This window comes from Tripterygium wilfordii, chromosome 6 (assembly GCF_013401445.1).
Source record: "Tripterygium wilfordii isolate XIE 37 chromosome 6, ASM1340144v1, whole genome shotgun sequence".
Classification (NCBI taxonomy): domain Eukaryota; kingdom Viridiplantae; phylum Streptophyta; class Magnoliopsida; order Celastrales; family Celastraceae; genus Tripterygium; species Tripterygium wilfordii.
The window spans coordinates 398,683-418,021 of NC_052237.1; the positions used below are offsets into that span (position 1 = coordinate 398,683).

Genomic DNA, 19,339 nt, shown 5'->3' on the forward strand with positions numbered 1-19,339 from the left:
GTTTGGTATACACGTCACTCATTCTACTCTTTCCTTTTGCGTTCATCGGAATGATTTTTTATGGTATAATATAATTTCAAATTAAGCTTATGCATTTAACAAGATGATCTTCTTTTCACCTCTTGTGTTAAGGGATTAATTATTTGTATTTTAGGTAATAATAATTATTATTATTATGTTCCCTTTTGTGTTGAATATTTCACTTAATATGCGTAATTGACAACACCATTGCTTTTTGTATGATGATTAGAATTCTCATGAAGAAAATTTAAAATCTTTAAAACATTTATACAAAACCCAGAGTAACATATAAACAAATGTAAAGTTCATCTCATACCACGAACGCGTTTAAACACGAATCTAAATACTAAGGGGAAAGCCCATAAAAACAATTTTGAGTCCCTTAGATTTTTATCATATACTCTAGGATATTTTCCATTTCATTAAGAAGAAAAAAAAAAGTAAAATATGTTTAGTCAGAATCAATTACTTTATAGTTCTCCACTTTCTTGCTATTAATGTGATTTTGATAATTATATCAATCAAACATCTTTTTCCGATATGCTTTCCCTATAAAATTTCATTGTTCTGATCGTGTTGGTTGTCAAATACAATCTCTAAGTATTTGTGTATATATAGTTGTCATGAACTGTATCAAGATTGAAGATTCAGACCCCTCTACTCACCCTCTTTTTTCGAATTTCTTTTCTTCAATCAACTTAAATTGAATTTCATATTGATTAATTTCCTTTATTGATTTTATTTTTTTTGAGTTATATATATTATATGGGTGATTGTTCATAGGCTAAGTTACTTGTCCATTAGCAATAGATCTTAACATAAAATGTTCTAATTGAAAACACAAACTCACATGGTAAAGGTGCACTAACAATCCCACTGTTGCATGATATTGATTGGTTACATAAACCATAAAGCGTGCCTGCTTGTCCTTATTGTTGTACGTAGTTTGTCCGAAAATTTTCGATTCTGACAAACAAAAAAAACCAAAATTTTCATTAATTCACCAATTCCTCTTAATTTAAGGTAATGATAATTACGTTTAGTCATCAAAATCTCTGGCATTTTTTGTTATGCATAGTGGGCAAAAAACAAGAAAAGCTAGATGGATGGGTCCCGCAGAGCCCCTTGTCTGGGTCTCTCGCAGGAGTTATTGGGGGTTGTTGTACATCAAATTACAGTAGCCCCGTAGCAATTTTGAATATTTATATTATTTTTAAAGATAATTAAAAAAAATTATATAGGTATAGTATTTTGTTTAACGAATCTAACCATAGAGTTTTTTGTTTGAAACAAAAATCAAATTAATCTGAAAAAAGACATAGAAAGTTTTAAGTTTATATCAAACGGTTCAGAATTATTATATATTTTTTATGTTGAATTTGATTTTCGTTTCTGACAAATGATATATCGTTTGATTCGTATAAACGATCAAAATACAAATATAATTTTTTTGAAATTTTAAAAAAATTTACTCTAGACTATAATAGAATTACAGCGGAGGCTGCTATAAAAAAACTACCGCAGCCCCCAATAACTCGTCCTGTAGAGCCCATGGGCCCCATTTGAGTATCATGTTTTTGCCATTTAGCAGGCATTTAACATGTTAATCTAAGTTTTCGCGAAGATCGAGACCAGATTAAACATAAAAGAGTTGGAAATCCAGTGAAGCCATAAATAAAAGGACACATCAGAAAACACCAGAGTCGAGTCGTTTCAGGCAATCAGAATCAGGCCTGATTCAGTCAAACCAATAAAGCTCATCCACGTGGAAATTCGTGGCTACTGGTGTCAAGTCTTATTAGAGGAACGCAGGTGTACGGTGAGCCTGAGCACATATTACAGCTGTCGGTGATGATTAACACATTTACAGCCCCAACCCTACGTATCCTTCCACCAGCCTGGATCCAACTTCAAGTTAAATATCCGGGTTCGGGTCACGGACCACAGAAAACCCGTTTGCCTGTATGGTTACAAGGATCCATTAAAGTATTAGTACTGTATTATTTAATAAACATGAATGGTTCTCCTCAACTAATGTTAGAACTTAGAAGTAACCAAGTTTTCTATATATATATAATCCGATGACATCATACAAGTTTTCCCTTTAAATATCTTATATAAACATAAATCCGAGCCATTAACCTCGCTATCACACAAATTTTTCAGCTGATGACATTGTGAGTTTGGCTAAAACCTAGCACGTAATCACCAGGATGTTACTCATAGTGGAAATCAAATCCAAGAACTCTCGAGTTTATATAGAGTTTAGCTCAAGAGAGATTCACCAATTAAACTATGAGACAAGTTGTTAAGAAGTCACAAGTCATTATCTTTGTTTGCTTGTCACCATTTTTGATGACATATTTTATAGTATTGATAGGTGTTTTTGGTGGTGTAGCAATTCTGGTTGATAAACAAAATTTCTAATCCCAAGTCCCAACAATGTTATAGAATATTTAATTCCATGAACAAGCTAAGTAAAGTATATTTTTATCTTGTTGAATGAGTCATTTGATCATAAGATACCATAAAAAGAAATGTATATTATTTCAAATTATTGGTTGGGTAGAGCTAGAGTTGTAATATAAAAAAAAAAAAGAAACAATAAAAGAATTGAATAAGAATTATTTGTGGTTAAATTAATTACAGAGCTTAATCAACTTGGACAGCCGTTGGTAGAGCAGTCATTGTTACAAATTTGACTCCCATTTTTCAAAACCAAACTCACATATATATATAGCCGTTGGGTGGCCATAGTCGTGGGTCGTCACCACTTTCTTTTGTGCCTCAACTGATCGATATTGACCTTTTCTTGTCAAAAATAAATAAAATAAAATAAAATAAAATAAAAGGTTAATGGATCATAAGTGACCTGAGTTGGGCTTGAATTAATAGTAAAAAAAAAGGTCAATATCTCATAGTTGATAGGCGTGGCAAGTAAGAATATTTTGATTCAATTATTAATTTATGTGAAATCATGCTTCTCTTCTTTCGTCTACTTTTTCTTTTTTCTTACATTTTTATTTTTGGGTGCATTGTGAATTTGAAAATAAGACTTGGAAAGCGATTCCGAAAAGCCTTCGCGTATGCTTAATGCACAAGCAATTCTAGAGAATACTTTTTAGGTGGTCACTGGAGATTGACTCTAATTGTCTTTTCTTTATTTTATTCACAGATTCATCCAATAATCACCTTTCTTACAACCCAAGACTAAGGCATTATGTGCTAAACGAGTACTACATCATCAAGTTATGATAGCGATTGACTCTACTAGGATTTTTAAAACAGGATACGAACTGAAGTTAAAGTATTAATGCTAGGATTTGAAAAGGCCTAACCGAGATGATTTTAGTCTTGTCAATTATTCAAATTGATTGTTAATTTCTTAACATTACTCCAATTTTCAGTTGAGCAAGTCGTAGTACGTAATAATAATCAATTGAATATATATATAAAGACCATCTGGTGGTCAGGGCCAGTTTGTTTGGACGAGCCCAGTATTAGCCCAACTAATGCATTAGAAAAGTTTCCTATTTGGGCCAATATCCCTCTGAATCAAGATCCACCATGACTTTATAAGCCCAGCTCATTAAACCTACCCGTTGGCCGTCAAGGGCGCCTACTCTAAGCATCAGTCATCAGTGAAGCGGCGCAGTATGTTTTGGGCTAATGATCTTGACAGAAGCCCTCGTCATATTGGGCTCAACACGAGCTAAACCATAAGACCCGTTAGTCACTGAAAGATTTGAGTGATTTCAATGCCCAGTTGAATTTGAAGTTAATAGAACAGTTTCAATTCGGTCATCTTGGGGAACAACCCCATTTTTATTCATATAAAACCAATGTATGAAAAAGGGAGAAAGAAAAGACATTAATAATACTATGAAATTGTTATATTCCACCAAATAAAACCACTACCAAATCAATCAACAAAGGATCACTTTTCTGGGTTCTCTGCAAAATTATGTTTTAAGAATATAAATATTACCAAAGCCATATAATTTTTGCCAGCCAAGGGACGGCAACCAAACTAACATCGCCTGACACACCTTGTCCGGTCACCGGTGTTATGGATTTTGAGAATCATCTTCTTGTCATACTCCTTCAGTGGGACCACCCTTCCAGCCTGACCAATCCCACGCGGACACGTAGGTCCATCGCAACCCGTACTAACCCGCGACTCAAACCCCAACATCATCTTCACATACGCGCCACGCAGCCAAGCAAAGAACCTCTTCGGAGAAGCATCTAACTTCATAATTCCAACCTTTCTCTTCACCCGCCACAACCGCCTCTTCTTACCCGACCCGGATTCCAGAACCACCCCTCTACGGCCAGACCCATCGAGCCTTTCGTATCCCGATCTCCTCCGAGCTAGGTGCCTCCCAAGCTGTTCCATTAAAGAGGTGTGTGGCTTAAGCCAATGGATTTGCATTATCTATATATATTGGGATGGTTGGAACGAATTTGCGCATAAATTACAAATATTATATGATTATATGTGTGTTTAATGGGTGATTATTCGTATGGTAAGTTGCTTGTCCATTCCTGATATGTCCTACTTTGTTCTTTTTATTTCTTGTTTGAATATATTGTGACTTATCAAAAAAAAAATTGCTTGCTTGTCCATTTGCATTATGCTTTTTTAATACAAGAATAAAAACAATACCGGCACAAATCCAACACAAACACATGTTTAAAGTGCCGTTTAACTCTTCAATTGTCGTATTAATATATATCGACTGGTAGTGCTGATAAACACTATAATTGTGTCTGTACTCGTCGTCTGGCCTCAAAACTTTTCTTATTGACGAAAACTTCTAGTTTTTCTTATTTTTTGTACCTGGAAGTACTCGCCAACTATTTGGGCCCTGGCTTATATGCTAGTATTAATGACAAAGAAGACGTGGGCTTTAGCCTTTAGGTTGACGAGGTCACTCACATAGTCCGTTCCAATGGACCCATTATACTATATTTCTCGCTCATTTCAAATTTTAAAACAAATTAACATATGGGCCAGCCCCAAAAGACTATTGGGCTAATTAACACAAAAAGTCCCAATCGAATGGGTAAGTTAAAATATACTCCTAAATTTTATTATGAGGGGGTTACATGCAAAATTGAGATTATTGTACGTAAAAATTAAAAAATGAGAACTTATCATTAATATTCGAATTGGATAAAGAATTCCAAGTGGAACCTCCTTGCCCCGTCATGACCAACGACTTGTAGATCTCAATCATCACCTTCTCATCAAAATCCTTGAGTGGGATCTTTCCTTTTCCATCAATCCGATGCCCACACGTGGTCCGTCCGTACCACGAACCTATCACACACGACTCGGCGAATGCCAACATCATCTTCACATAGACACCCCGTAACCAAGCTAACAACCTACTTGGCATCGCAATCAGCTTCAGAATTCCAAGCTCCAAATTTTTTATCCAGAACCGCTTCCTATTGCCCGGTCCGGGTCGGAGGAGCATACGGGGCTCGTGACCTCGTAGCCAGACCGACCCATCTAACTTTCTGTACCCTTGCATAATTTCCATTCAAGAAAGATTTGTGAGAGATAGAATGAATTGACCTCAAATGGAGTTGCCTTGTAATATATAATGGGGTTGCCGGAGACTGCCGGCTGAGACCTTTTGTGGATTTTTGCTAAATTCCATAAATATACAAGGATTTATATATTGATTAATTTATTAAGAATTTTCAACCCATACACATCAACGATATTGCCTTCTCAGGATGTCATCCATTCCAATAGTGCTATCGCAGAAACATGCTTAACTGCGGAGTTACTAAGGGATGTGGTTCATCTCCTTCAATAAAAAGCATTGTTGATGATAATAAACTTAATTTATGTATATATGTTAACATAATTCGGAGTGATTGAATTATTTAGAAAAATTAAAATTGAGATACCCTAGTATTTATTATAAGAGACGGTAGTTTGTATGTAATTTTGTAGATGTAATTTGTAGACGGTTGAATCTAAGCTTGATAACGTATCGATGGAAGCCACCAACAATCTGCAATAACTAAAGAGAATGTGACTCTTGTGAAGGCCTTTGACACCGATATGGTGCAAACCTATGACAACCAAGTTAGTAATGTGACTGAGAATCTAGCTAGAATGAGAGTGGGAATTTAGGAGAGTAGAGAAATCTAAGTAACAATACTTTTCGACTGGGATTCCCTCAAAGTGTGTGGAAGGACCCTTTCTACTTATAGAAGCTCGGTGAGGCCAAATGATGATGCGAGATATGTTGGGGCACATGGAACATTTCAAGCCATGTCATAAGAAAGTTCGATATAGCGGCCGGATGTCAGGGACAAGATGGACGAGCGCTCGAGGTCGGCTCTGTCCTCTCAATCAGTATACGAGATGACAACTTGAGGTGGCGGCTTTGGTGTTGGGCCAAGCGTTTGGGCCCATGGAGTTCATTGAGGCATGTGAGGCTGTTTGTACTTGGGCTTGGAGAGCCATTGGGCTTTTTTCTCTTGTGAAAATTCTTCAGGATGAATTAAGTTTTAACTTTCCATGTGAATATTTTTAAGATCTCATCTGTCATCAGTACAGCTGGATAAGTTGAAAAGCATTGTTGACTGTGAATGTAGATGAACATAATGGAATCAGATGACGTTGAAGATCCCACAAAAGGCCAAAAACTTATGGGAATTTAGTCAACATAGCACTTAAATCAATTATTATGTTCTAACAACCTTCAATGTTATAGGTTGAGAGGTTCTGTTGATGGATTAAAATAGTTATGATCATGAGATGATTCCATCCTTGTCATAAAAAAAAATAAGAATAATTATCATAAATAAGGACGCAATCATTAATCATCATATAATATTAATATATATATGGGTCGCCTTACATGGCTATCCTTGCAAGTTCAACATACACTTATCCATTTAATTCAACATTATCTCTTATTATATTAGGTAAATAACGGTCATACCACGCAAATTAAGGTCACATTTGATATGAGACCAACATTATACTCTAAATGGAATCCTCAATCTATTGGAAACAAATCGAAAATACCAAGGATCTCAATATTTTTTGTCTTAATTATTCAAAATGTTAAGATGGATGTATATGATTTATGTGAAATCGTGAGTTCCATCTTAACATTTGGGATAGGTGGAACAAAAAATACTCATATACATACGAGACTGCTGTAAGAAGAAGAAAAAAGAGAAAAGGAAAGTCTAGTGACATTTTTATAATTATTCAACCATGTCCAAAACCTCTAAAGATAAAAGAAATTGTTTAAAACCAAATTAGTCAATCCATATTTGCTCTATTGTGATAACATCATTTTGTTCCTTAACATTATTTCATAATATAATAACAATCCTGATCACACAATTAATTGGTGTCTGTATTTATTTGGGCAACAATCAATTCAAATTCCAGATAAAATTAACGATGATATTAAGAGTGTAAACCTAATTAACGGGACTACTTATTGCAATCACAATTTGCAAAATTACATTTTCTATCAAGAAAATAAAAGCACTATAACCACCACCAAATTAAGCAACGTACCACTACTCCTCCTCCACCGGCGACAGACGAGACCCAAGTTTTCCGGCCTCACGTGGCACCATCACGTGACCTTCCGCCATCACAATAGACTTATAGATCTCAACGATCATCTTCTCATCATACTCCTTCAGCCGGGCCTTTCCAATCCCGTTCCCATAAGCGGACCCACCATATGATCCCGCACTCACCATGCTCGACTCGGCGAATCTCAGCATCATCTTCTCATACGCGTCGCGTAACCAAACAAAGAACCTCTTCGGACTAGCAACTAACTTCAAGATCTCAATCCTCGGGCGCCTCACCCGCCAAAACCGCCTCCTCTTACCCGAACCGTTAGCAAGCACCACGCTTCTACGGCGACGTCCGTTACCCGACCCGTCTATCCTCCTGTATCCGGATTTTCTTCCGCCGAGGTACCTTGCCATTTCCATTAAAGAGAGAAATGTGAGGGGATTGGGAAATTTAACTTCAATGGAGGTGAGTTGGGTTGGGGAGATAACATATGATGGATGGGGGATGATTAGATCATTGATGGGGCCCAGGAAGAAGAAGGTGAGGGGGGCGTGTGTGTCTCATGACTGAAGAGCGGCCAAATTACGTACACCATTTTTCTTGCGAGAACTGGTTGTCAGTATTGAATGAGCGCGTGTTTCCCACTTGCTAAGTAATCGAAAAGCCTGGCCGTTGGATGTTATGACTTTTCGTCTCTCTGTCATTGGTCAATTGTTGTTTCGTTGGTCTATGGACGGGGGTGTTTTTGACTGAATGAGATTTCATAATTCCGGTGGGCGAAATTTGTAGCCGTGAAAATATATCTGTTCTTATCTGGACTAATTGAGACAAATTTGTCACAACTCAACCACAATAATAATGTAGTTTGTGAATTTATATGGGCCAACCGTATGAAATCGGGAGTTGTTGAGTTGGATTCCAAATGAGAATAATATTTTTGTGGTCACGCGTTGGATTTTGTCTTAATTTATTTTTTTGTCAGGTGAAAATTTTACGGTCCAAATTTAGCTTCATGTATATCGAATGTCCAAAAAAAAAGTTTATATGGTGTGATTTACGATTTTTAAAAAAAATTATAACAATAGCGAGTTTGATAAAGCTACAGCATAATTTATATCAATTTGAGTTTCTGAGTTAATAGGTTTTTTATTAACATGCCATGCACCAAATCACTTCATTGTTAGGGTTTCCTTCTTTAAAGACTTTGAAGTTAATAATTGAACATTTATAGGAAAATATAAGAAAAAGTGAGTGTGATATTTTACCAAATCATATGAGTGACATATTCTATATATGTTTTTATATCATATACATGTCATAGAATGGTCCACTTATATTTATATCTATGGTCGTTAGCTTGGTTGGCGAGCCCTCTCGCTTCATGCATTTGACATTTTGACGTGGAGAAATATTAGGATGGCTCGTGGACTACAATAAGGTAGACTGTGCTTGTGGATAAAATTTTCGGTGCAATTCTTCTCGGGTGGTTCTCAGAGTACATTCCACTTAAAAAAACATCTTAACGAATTAATGTTTTGAAATTTTCAATTCTAATGTTTATATTATACACAAAAAACAAAGTTAAAACTATGTGCACTATGTAATTAATAGATAATGGTCATGACCCTCCTGATCGTAATTTTGGGATTCATCTTAGTCAGTATTAATCCTTTGTTTGTCGGACAAAAAAAATATAGATTAAAAGATAGATTTTTTTAAAAAAAAAAAAACTGATCGAATTATTTAATATGTATAAGCTTGAAAATGCCAAAAAACACAGGTCATGTATTCGCACGTGCTAAACCAGGTGGGGTGCAGGGACCAACGAATTTAATCTACATAAAGTCTAGCTAATGAACTGTAGCTATAAGTGGGGGGTTACATTAAGATTGACTGTGTAAGAGCAACGTTTACTTTAAAGTCATCCTAGTAATTAAAAGTTGGTGTACATTGATTGTTGCAATAATTTCACCTAAAATATTTCCCCCACCATATTTAATGCTCGCTCATTAGTGTGACAAGGAGAGGAGGAGGAGGAGACGCAGCAGAGTACCTAAAAATATGTTGGATGGAGGGATAAAAGGAGAACTTGTTTGGTGAGTTCAGTTGCTTTCGCTATATCTGAAAGCGAAAATTGATGTGGAAAAGGTTTGAAATTCTCAAAAAAGTGACTCCTAATTAATTTGTAGTGTTGGATTGATAAGTGGATCTCATATGTGTATTTTTAATGTCATATAGATTCGAGGGATTTTGAGGGTATGTAACATTGCTCGATGGTGAATTGCATTCATAAGTTTTAAATTCAAAAGGGAACTTTGGAAGAGATAACACAAATGGATTTTCAAGTTTGAAATTATTTTATTTGGGCTTTGCTTTGGTGGCCCCTTCTTTTCATCGCTAGATCTAACTGATATGGGCTGAAACATGATAGTGGGCTTGTTAATTGTAATTTTGTGGGCTGTGGGTCATTCTGTAACTGTGGGCTCGAGGCTGATTCGGAAAGTTCTCTCTCCAACATGCACCCTTTTATGACTATTCATGAATTATTATTATTTTTTAATCCCATGTCATTATTTTCAAGTCTCCATTTTTTCATAATGATTATATTTCTAAGGAATGCCTTGACTATTATCAAGAGTGAAGGCCATCTCCATCAACAACCACAAGGCACATGGGTTGATGTTGATCCCAGACTCCTCCTGTTGCTCATGCCATCTCCCAAAGAAAGCTATCAAAAGCCATATGTAAATTAATCTTTATCCTATAATATTAGTGCATATTGATTTGAATTCCATCGTCTCATAATTGGGAAAGATCATCAATTTCAAGTTCTATACATGTTACAATTCTTGAATATCAAGTTAACAACTCTCTAAGCAATATTCTTGTGGCATAGCCAAGCACTCATCTTTTACCTAATTTATTATTATGTCGTCGGGTGGAGAATTTCTGTGCATGCGGGCTTGACAGCTCAAATTTAGGTGCATATCAAATGCTTAAAAGGATAAATTTGTACAATGTCGCGGTTAACAAGTTGTATAATTTGAGATCCGAGAAATAAGGATAGTATAAAAAAAAACAATAAGCTCAAATTTATTAATCCAAATTACAATATAATTTTATGCATTATCAATAATGTTAAATTGAGTTATAGTAATTCAGTAACATTGTAAATAGAGGTACATTATGATTACTTAGATGAACAAGGCCTTTTGTTGCTTTTCTCAGATCCATCTATATACTTAAAACAAGCAAATTGACAAAATTTGCAAATAAGTAATAAAAACTAAAAGAAAGATAGACAAAATAGTGATTATTTTAGAAAAATAGGAAAAGTGGAAGTAAGAGAGAGACGGAAAAGACTAGATAGTCCCTTATCAGGCTGACAGATTCGGAGGCAGAAGGTGGAGGGTTATAATAGTAATAAGGGAAATACGGAAGTATTGGATTCGGTGGCGGAGGCGCCGGAAAGTTCTCACCAGTTGGCGGTGGATAAAACTCACCACCACCGGCAGGCGGAGGGTAAACGTACTGTGATGGTGGCGGCGGTGGTGGTGAGTAGTAGTAAGTACCCGAACTTGGCTGGGACGGTGGCGACGGGGGGCATTGAGATTCCTGAGCCGGAGGCGGTGGAGGAGTGTAGACCGGTTGTGGTGGAGGTGGTGGTGGTGATGGCAAAGGTTGACATGGATTGTCACACGCATCACACATTGTGCACGATATTTGGTCTTTGGACGACCCTGCATTCATAGCCAATGCGAAGCAGTTGTATTGCAGGGCGAGAAAATAAGCGACGACGATCCAGTTTTGGGTTCTCATTGAACGACGTCGGAACGATCAAAGATTGACAATTGATGGCTTTGTGGTTTGGGAAGAGAAGGGAATGCAGAACCTGCAAGTGTTGAGCACAGAGACTTGTATGCTGAGTCTTATGATCTCCCACGGCTCCATTAAAAGGAATTAGAAAATAACATCCAATTATTTGTTTAATTTGGTCAAGTGAATGAACTGCTTTCGGTTATTTCTTTTTTCCTTGTAATATACGCGTTTTAGGAAAAAGAGAAGGACACCTCCCCCAGAAATGATGATGGAGGCTGGGATTCCAAGGAATCCAAATCAGCAAGGGTTTTAGTGGGGATGTGGTGGCTTTGTAATTATTCGTTGTAAATAATTTGTAATTTGAATTTAATAGTTTGAGAGGTATGTCAAATCACATTATATATATATTTTTTAAATTTGTATGATTTTTTTTCTTACATTAAATGTGACTTGTAAATTTTAAAGAACTGTAGAGTCTCAAATCCTTTATTAGTGTGTAACTTGTAATTGCATCAAAACTGCTTGATTTTACACGTAAAATAAAGTATGAAGTGATTAAAGCTGGTGGAAGATTAGTTATGGTTGTCATTGTTTACTTCCAAACTAATTAGGATGATTGAGTTGGGTTTGACTTCAATATGTACAATGAATTAAGAAGGAAAGTAGTGTTTAGAAGTTGGCACATGCATAACTTTAAATAAATGCAGCAGTTTGCACAAACTTTCTATATATATATATATATAGAATATTGTAGAGAGAGTGAGAAAGTGTATGATAATTAACAAAATACATTGATTGATGATGGATTCGGGCTCTATAATTCTCGTAGTATAATTTTCATCTAATGAATTGAAATTGTGTTACATCACATCATATTTTTGTATTTTCTTTACCAGACTTTATTTTCTTTACTGAATTTAATAAACATAGCTGGAATTGTCTCGTATAGAAAAGCAAATGAAACGGAGAACATGTAACCAGACAAACGTAGTTGTTGCTTGTCTTGGATTTTAGGTATTTTACTAGTGTAATTCTACCAGAAAATAACGCAGCCTTATTCTTCATCAATCTTTCACATGAAGCTTCAGCGTTTCCAACCTTCATTAAACAGCTGAGCAAACTCAAATTACTTGTCAAATTCAACGCGATATCCTAAAAGAAACACAAACAAGCCACCAAGACACAGACCAAAGGCACGATCCGATTCAATTCAAAAGACACAGAAGCAGAAGATGTCGTAGTAGCCGGAGCCTCTAAATGTGGCGGTGGAGGAGGCGGTTGTTTTTCCACAAAGTATCCTGGCGGGGGCGGTGGTTGATTTCTCACGAAGTATCCTGGCGGCGGCGGTGGAGGTGGTGGTGGTGGAGGCGGAGGTGGTGGCGGCGGCGGAGGAGGTGATGGTGGAGGCGGAGGCGGCGGTGGTGGTGGCGGTGGAGGAGGGGGAGGAGGAGATGGTGGTGGAAGAGTTAGCCATGTTTTGCGCTGATCCTGACAATCATAGAACATTGGACATACTTCTCTGTGGGTGAGTAACGAAATTTTTTGCGGTGTGAGTGATGTGCATTTTCTTGAGAATGCAAAGAAGAGCGCGAGACACACCAACACTGCTTCTCTTGAGGTTTCCATTTCTGTTTTCGTTTTTATGTGACCAATTGAAGCAGGAGAAGCAACCCTGGCCAACAACTTTAATGTTGAATTAACTAACAGAGTATCAAACAGAGTCAATGAAAACAGAGCAAGGGAAAACCCATTTTGTTGCGACACATGGACTTCTTTCATCACCAATTTATGGGGAAACAGAGACTGAGAAGGCTAGTGTGTGTTTATGAGCACACATTCTGTGAGACAATTTTTCATCTAATTAGCAATTAGAAAAGCATGGTTCATGAGGGATAGATTTTCACTATGCTGGCTGTGAAGAGTTCTCAGGACACTTCTAAAATCGACATTTTTGTTCCATCTTTCTTGCCTGTCTATCACACAACAAGAGCAGAAGAGAACCAAGATGGAACTAAAAAAACGTGGTCGTTTAAGGCACGATTTTGGTATCTCCGTCAAACCAAAGAGTTGTTCTTGTTATGCAAGAAAAAGACTCCATAGGTGTTAGAAGTACCAACCCACACACATCAACAGATATCCCGCTCTGGGGTGTAGACATGCACAGATATCCACTTTGGGCCATAGACACGCACAAATTTGCTTCTTAGACCGTCTTCATTAGAATCAACTGGTCGGTTATTTTCAAAAAAATTACCACAACAGGCTGATAACACAAGAAATAAATGGACAAGCATTCTCAGGAAGAATTTGTATTCACAACGTCATTTCTCATTCAAAGCGAGAACACAAGAAAAAAATGAAAATTAGTCATTACCATTACACGTTGGGATTAACAATGAAAATAAGTCTCAAAACCACTCCCCTCTCATAACCCTCAAAACCCTCCCGTGCGGCGTATCCGGATCACCTCGCATTGCATTCTCTTTCCAAATCCTGCTCGCTCTCTCTAGTGCCTCCTCGGCAGTGTCGAGCTGCTCCGGCAGCCAAGAAGTCAGAATCCGATCATCCTCTTCATTGGCAGTTCCATCCGTAGCCTGCGTTATAGGCTTTCTGGTGTCAACCACCTGAATCTCCGACAACGGAGATGCCTTGTGATGCCCAAAGTATTCCTTGTCATCCTCTGTTTTGTATCCTCTCTCTGCGTCCTCAGGCCATGGCGTTCCATCTAGCCCTGCACAACTTACCTCTTCAAGTTCTGGGGCCGTCGTGGATTTGCGCTTTTGTTGAATAATTGGTTCGATTGGGATGTTCGCTGGTGTGCTCTCGAGACGAGGAAATGGGGCAGATGGTGGCTTCGGAGGGACAAGTGGATCTATTCCTCCGATTGATTTTTCCTCTGTTTTAGGTTCTTGTTTGGCAGGTTTAGCCTTCGCAACCTTCTCTATTCCCTGTTTTACAGTGCAAGAGAAATATCGCATAAATGAATTATAAATGAATTGAATTATGGTTAAAACCGATTATTTCTAAATATCTTTTGTTGTTGATGGTCGATGGAGCAAAATTGAGGAACATTTTGCTTCATTGATCAAATCAGGCCACCAACTGTTGGTTTTGGTGAGCTTACAAACCAATCACACAAACGAACAACATGCAATTGGCTAAATCACCACCATACTTGTAATTAAATTTTAAGTGCAAAAAGTAACAGAGGAGATAAAAATCATTACCTCAGCTTCCCCATACTCGACGGCTGGATTAAATTCTCTCTCGTCTGTATAGTGAACTGCAGGGTCAGCAGTCCTGCCACTACCGGAGACCGCCGCAAGTCTCCGAAATAGAGACTGATAGTGGGCAGCGGAGACAGCCCAACACGACCTATTTACGGCGGTGGTTGCTAGTCTTGATTGCATTTCTGGAATTCAGAATCGTTTCCCTTCTTCGGTTGTTCGCCTGATTCGTGTGGGAGGAGACAAATAAGCGCGATCTAGAAAAGGCGCTGAGAAGGGCTTTCTAGAGATGGACTAGTGAGGAACACGTGTCAACTACCGCCACGTGGCAGAAGATGACTTTGATTCGTGTTTCTTTCGTATCTATGTAGTTGCCAGATGGACCTAGAAGCATTAAGAACTTGCTACAAGAGTCAACTTGAAGTGTCAAGCAAAATTGGAAACTGGTCAGCTGAAATTATGGTAATGACGTAAGAAGAGACAAGCTTCGGCCCATTGATTCCAGGCCCATATTCGCCGAACAACTAGGTATGGTTTGTTTTTTTTTCCCCCCCTTTGTACTATTGTTTTTGCCTTTTGATGCCTAATCATAAGATCAAGATTCGCTTCTGTCACAACCTTTTCTATTTGACTATTTGTAGATTAAGGGGGAAAAAATTATTCATCATCTGAAATGTAATGGGCCTTTCTTACACAGCCACAAAAAGTCCCATCCAGAAACAGCTTAATTTGTGGCCCAAAATTAAACCACCAACTTACTGGCGCAAGGTATCTTTCTGGATAACCCATTTTTCTATGTCCTCTTACAAGCCCACGAATATGGGCCCGGCCCAAAATCGTAGAACTGGTATCGGCCCAATCAGTCAGTCACAGCTCAAATTAAGTACCTATCAGTCTGTGTTGACGGCCAGCAAGGGATTTGCCTATTTACACCAGACAACGATCTTCTGCGAGACACTGTTATTACAAAAAAACTCACTCAAATCAACAAATATTATTTACTTTTGGTTTATCGATTTACTATGGAATACATCAAGTCTGTACTGTTTTTTTTCTTTGGATCATATCACTTAACTACACTTGAACCTAGAAAATGTCTTTATTGATTGAAAGAAGTTTGAGCTTTTATTATAAAATCCATCACTTGACGTTATAATTTGGCTCAAATCCAATACACTTTGAAATATTGTCCACTTTAGACCCAAAGTCTACACAATTTTATCATTATTTAAAAAACTCGTCGGTGGAGAATGGAGGTTTGGTCTCACACAATAATATTTTATGCTATGAAGCTATGGTTTACCATGTATCAATTGGATTATTCTCACAATTTTGTTCACTCTTTGATCAGGCCTTGTTGATTGAGAGAAGTTTGAGACACATCGTTTGGTGTTCTTCAAAGGATGTGAGATCATAAGCTTAATAAGTGTTGTGGGTTCAATCAATACTCACAAGAGACTCTGAGTACTTAAAACCTTCAACAATTATTACAAGTCCTATCAATACTCACAAGAGACTCTGAGTACTTAAAACCTTTTACAATTATTTGCAAGTCCCGCAAGAATGTTAAACCGAGCCTAAAGTCACCCCACCAAAAGTTCTGCTAAGAGTAGCCAAGCCCACTAATGTCCTATGATGTGGTGTTCTCAATAGTCAATACACTAAAGTTACATATCAACGTTAGTACTACAGCCTACAAGTGAACCATTGAAGTAGTGTTCATCTGTTATTCTTCAATCTTCACAATCGCTTCTTCAATCCATCCCTCGGTCTGTATTTGGAGCACAAATCAGCAAGAAATGCAAAGAGAGCAGCCATACAGCACATTAGACATGAAAAGACAAGCCCAACCCAGTCAATGATGTTTTTCTTTGGGAAATGGTCTCTGTCCGAGATGAGCAATGCCCTGTATACAGCTTCAGCTAAAGCAAAAGCTGTAATTGGGTCTGATTCTTCAGCAAGAAACCCATACTCTGTGAGGCAGACTATGTCATACACTCCATTTGTCTCTGATATGTCCAAACGTTTGCATATTTTGAGCCTGCCATCAATCCTCTCCTCTGTTGTCAACATGTCTCCATGTGTCAGAATCAATATTGGTTTCTCATCTGCACCCACAGACATGAAAACCCAAATTCATTGGTTTACTGATTATGGCCTTATTTCTATTTAGATATAGTGACTAGTTCATTATGTAATAACAGAAGGGAATAATGCTTCTGTTGATTGATGAGAAGGTACCCATGGCACCAATTGATATATCAGATCAAAATATTGGTAAACTAAGAGTAAGGATTACCTTCAAAAGGAAACCAATTATCAAGAAAAAAAAGGGGAAGAACTTACTGCACATTCTGAGAGCACGGGAGCAGAAGAGTTCTCTGGTGGCCTCCAAAGGCTTGGAATCACCAGCTTTCAAGGCTTTATAAATCTCAGCCATGTTAGCCACCACCATTACACAATTCACTCTCCTTACCACGAACTTTGAAGACGATCTCAAATTAACGATTTCTTCATCATCTTTCATCAATTCCTCATCTCCTGACCTCAAGCATAACTGGTTATGGTAAACCCCATCATGCATCCAACTAGACAGTTCCTCCATAGCCTCTTCCAGATTACCATAATCAAACCCCCTTGAATCATATACACAAAACCCATATCGTATTGACCTCATCACATTGTGCTCTTCCAAGTACATTGTTGTGTAATTGGAAGCACTTCCTGAAAAAAGAAAGCATAACCACATATTCAGTGCTTACCAATATTTTTTTTCTCTCTTTCAATTTAACAAACAGTTGGAATGCAATTATACAAACCTGAAGACGTTTGGGAGAAGGGTACTAGACCAGAGCGGCCAAGGACACTGTACATGAGGTTCACAAGCGAGCTCTTGCCAGAACCTCTGAAACCCACCAAGAGAATAGTGTTCACAGGTGGAATGTCCGTGTCTTCCTTTCTGATTCCTCCAATGGGTACCCAAAAATCACCTGAAGCATACCCAACAAGCTTGTGCCGAACCTCGTTCAAACCATCATCAGCAATCAGAGCCAATCTCTCCATCTCTCTCAGAACTCTAGTTCTAGGTGTGAGCCCTGAAATGCCAGGCGGTTCAAGCTTCTGCTTGACAAATTCTTCGAATCTCGCTGCTGATCTCCACCAACAGCACACCATTTTTGAGGAAACAAACTCTTCTTCATCACTGAAAGATATCTGGCTTTTCATGATTTTTCTACTTCCGCAGAATGATGAAGGGGCAGAGAGTTCACGGCCCCGCTGTAGCCCTTTTGGGTTTTAAAATATTTTTTATTTATTTTTTAAAAATTATATATGTGTAGCATTCGGTCTAACGATTCCAACGAAATATTTTTTGTTTGAAACAAAAATCAAATTCATCGCGATCGAAATATTGAATGTTTTGAGTTTATATTCAACGGTTCAGAATTATTATGCATTTTTCACCTTAAATTTGATTTTTGTTTCGAACAAAAAATATGTCGTTGGATTCGTATAAACGATCAAAATATAAATATAATTTTTTTAAAATTAAAAAAAAATCACTTGAAACTGTAATAAAATTACAGCATGGGCTGCTGTAGAAAAACTACGGCAGCCCCCTCTTACCCAGGGGCAGATACGGTAGATTGTAGAATCCCTTGTAGTTGTAGTGAACAGTTTAAAACTTAAAAAAATAGACGTCATGGTGACAAAAGAGTACTGCACAGCTTCGTTGGATACTGAAGTGAAGGTTTCCTAGCTCTTTCTTTTCATGTCTCCGTACAAGTAGAGCCGCGTATAAGGTCGTGTAATTAAAGTCTCTAGCAAAAAACCAACCAGCTGTAAAGGGTATTTCAGACCGTAATGTATACTTATCCACTTGTGGGTTGTCCCATTCCAATGTGGTTTTCTCTGGTCAAATGAAACTACAGTTTTTTCTCTTTTTTGGTAAGGAAAGGAAAACCATCGTTTGTTTCTCGAGTTTTGCCCAATAAAATGAAGAGTGATTTTATTTGCACACCAAGATTTGTTATCTTTATATCGATAATTTTCTTCATGTAAATTTACACCATTATTATCTAAGTTTACATTAGATTATTATTACTAATCCTAAAATACCTTTGATTTAAGTTTTTAATATAGAAACATGTTATCTTTACACACAAATTCTTACTCACTCCTCTAACATTTGCTTCTTTTCTTTTTTTTTTATAAATCTAAATTTATTTTATTTATGGTGACACTTGTTAAACGGGAACTATTGCCAATATTTACAATTGACATCAGGGTCTTTCATGAATCATCAAGAGTTTAAACAATATGAAAGTTGAGTCAAATTCCAACAACAGTGTAAATAACTAACCCCAGACTTCAATTGTCTTCCATGGACGACAAGCGGTTGATGGACACAATGGAGAAGAGAAGATGATAGTGCCATCCCCAACACAAAAAAGGAAAGTAAATATAATTGCAACACTAAAACTACACCATAAAATGACAAGAGGACCGACGCAATAGGCTAACACTCGATCAAGAGAGTAAGCAAGGTGGGTGGATGCAAAATTTGATTTCAAGAGAAGTGATTCCATATAGAATCAACTAAATCATAAACTCCATTGTTCTACATAAATAGAAATATTGGTAACAACGGATTAGCTAATTAAAATAAACATAAATAGGTATTTTTGATTTCTGT

The 19,339-nt window shown here is 37.3% G+C and overlaps 5 protein-coding genes across 5 annotated transcripts; all 5 read right to left on the minus strand.

Moving 5' to 3' along the window:
• Positions 1–7,590: 7,590 nt before the first annotated feature.
• LOC120000049 lies at positions 7,591–8,013 on the minus strand. The gene has a single exon (XM_038847918.1). The coding sequence runs from the start codon at positions 8,011–8,013 to the stop codon at positions 7,591–7,593; it is 423 nt and encodes a 140-aa protein (XP_038703846.1).
• Positions 8,014–10,671: 2,658 nt separating this feature from the next.
• On the minus strand, positions 10,672–11,561 carry LOC120000544 (leucine-rich repeat extensin-like protein 3). Its single transcript, XM_038848659.1, has one exon. The coding sequence runs from the start codon at positions 11,417–11,419 to the stop codon at positions 10,919–10,921; it is 501 nt and encodes a 166-aa protein (XP_038704587.1). The 5' UTR covers positions 11,420–11,561; the 3' UTR covers positions 10,672–10,918.
• Positions 11,562–12,301: 740 nt separating this feature from the next.
• On the minus strand, positions 12,302–13,587 carry LOC119999768 (leucine-rich repeat extensin-like protein 6). The gene has a single exon (XM_038847507.1). It carries the CDS (start codon positions 13,196–13,198, stop codon positions 12,572–12,574), a length of 627 nt encoding a protein of 208 aa, XP_038703435.1. The 5' UTR covers positions 13,199–13,587; the 3' UTR covers positions 12,302–12,571.
• Positions 13,588–13,698: 111 nt separating this feature from the next.
• LOC119999766 lies at positions 13,699–14,906 on the minus strand. The gene is made up of 2 exons (XM_038847506.1): positions 14,647–14,906; positions 13,699–14,367 (listed from the first exon to the last, which is right to left on the minus strand). The coding sequence occupies exons 1-2, from the start codon at positions 14,827–14,829 to the stop codon at positions 13,828–13,830; spliced, it is 723 nt and encodes a 240-aa protein (XP_038703434.1). The 5' UTR covers positions 14,830–14,906; the 3' UTR covers positions 13,699–13,827.
• Positions 14,907–16,082: 1,176 nt separating this feature from the next.
• On the minus strand, positions 16,083–17,911 carry LOC120000529. The gene is made up of 3 exons (XM_038848644.1): positions 17,466–17,911; positions 16,993–17,370; positions 16,083–16,754 (listed from the first exon to the last, which is right to left on the minus strand). The coding sequence occupies exons 1-3, from the start codon at positions 17,869–17,871 to the stop codon at positions 16,387–16,389; spliced, it is 1,152 nt and encodes a 383-aa protein (XP_038704572.1). The 5' UTR covers positions 17,872–17,911; the 3' UTR covers positions 16,083–16,386.
• Between the last annotated feature and the right edge of the window lie 1,428 nt (positions 17,912–19,339).

Coding starts and splice junctions, on each gene's coding strand:
- LOC119999766 (XM_038847506.1), bottom strand. CDS start 14,829: ATGCAATCAAGACTAGCAACCACCGCCGTAAATAGGTCGTGTTGGGCT. Junction 14,368..14,646: donor TCGAGTATGGGGAAGCTGAG/GTAATGATTTTT, acceptor ACTGTAAAACAG/GGAATAGAGAAGGTTGCGAA.
- LOC120000049 (XM_038847918.1), bottom strand. CDS start 8,013: ATGGCAAGGTACCTCGGCGGAAGAAAATCCGGATACAGGAGGATAGAC.
- LOC119999768 (XM_038847507.1), bottom strand. CDS start 13,198: ATGAAAGAAGTCCATGTGTCGCAACAAAATGGGTTTTCCCTTGCTCTG.
- LOC120000529 (XM_038848644.1), bottom strand. CDS start 17,871: ATGAAAAGCCAGATATCTTTCAGTGATGAAGAAGAGTTTGTTTCCTCA. Junction 17,371..17,465: donor CTTCTCCCAAACGTCTTCAG/GTTTGTATAATT, acceptor TTCTTTTTTCAG/GAAGTGCTTCCAATTACACA. Junction 16,755..16,992: donor CCGTGCTCTCAGAATGTGCA/GTAAGTTCTTCC, acceptor CTGTGGGTGCAG/ATGAGAAACCAATATTGATT.
- LOC120000544 (XM_038848659.1), bottom strand. CDS start 11,419: ATGAGAACCCAAAACTGGATCGTCGTCGCTTATTTTCTCGCCCTGCAA.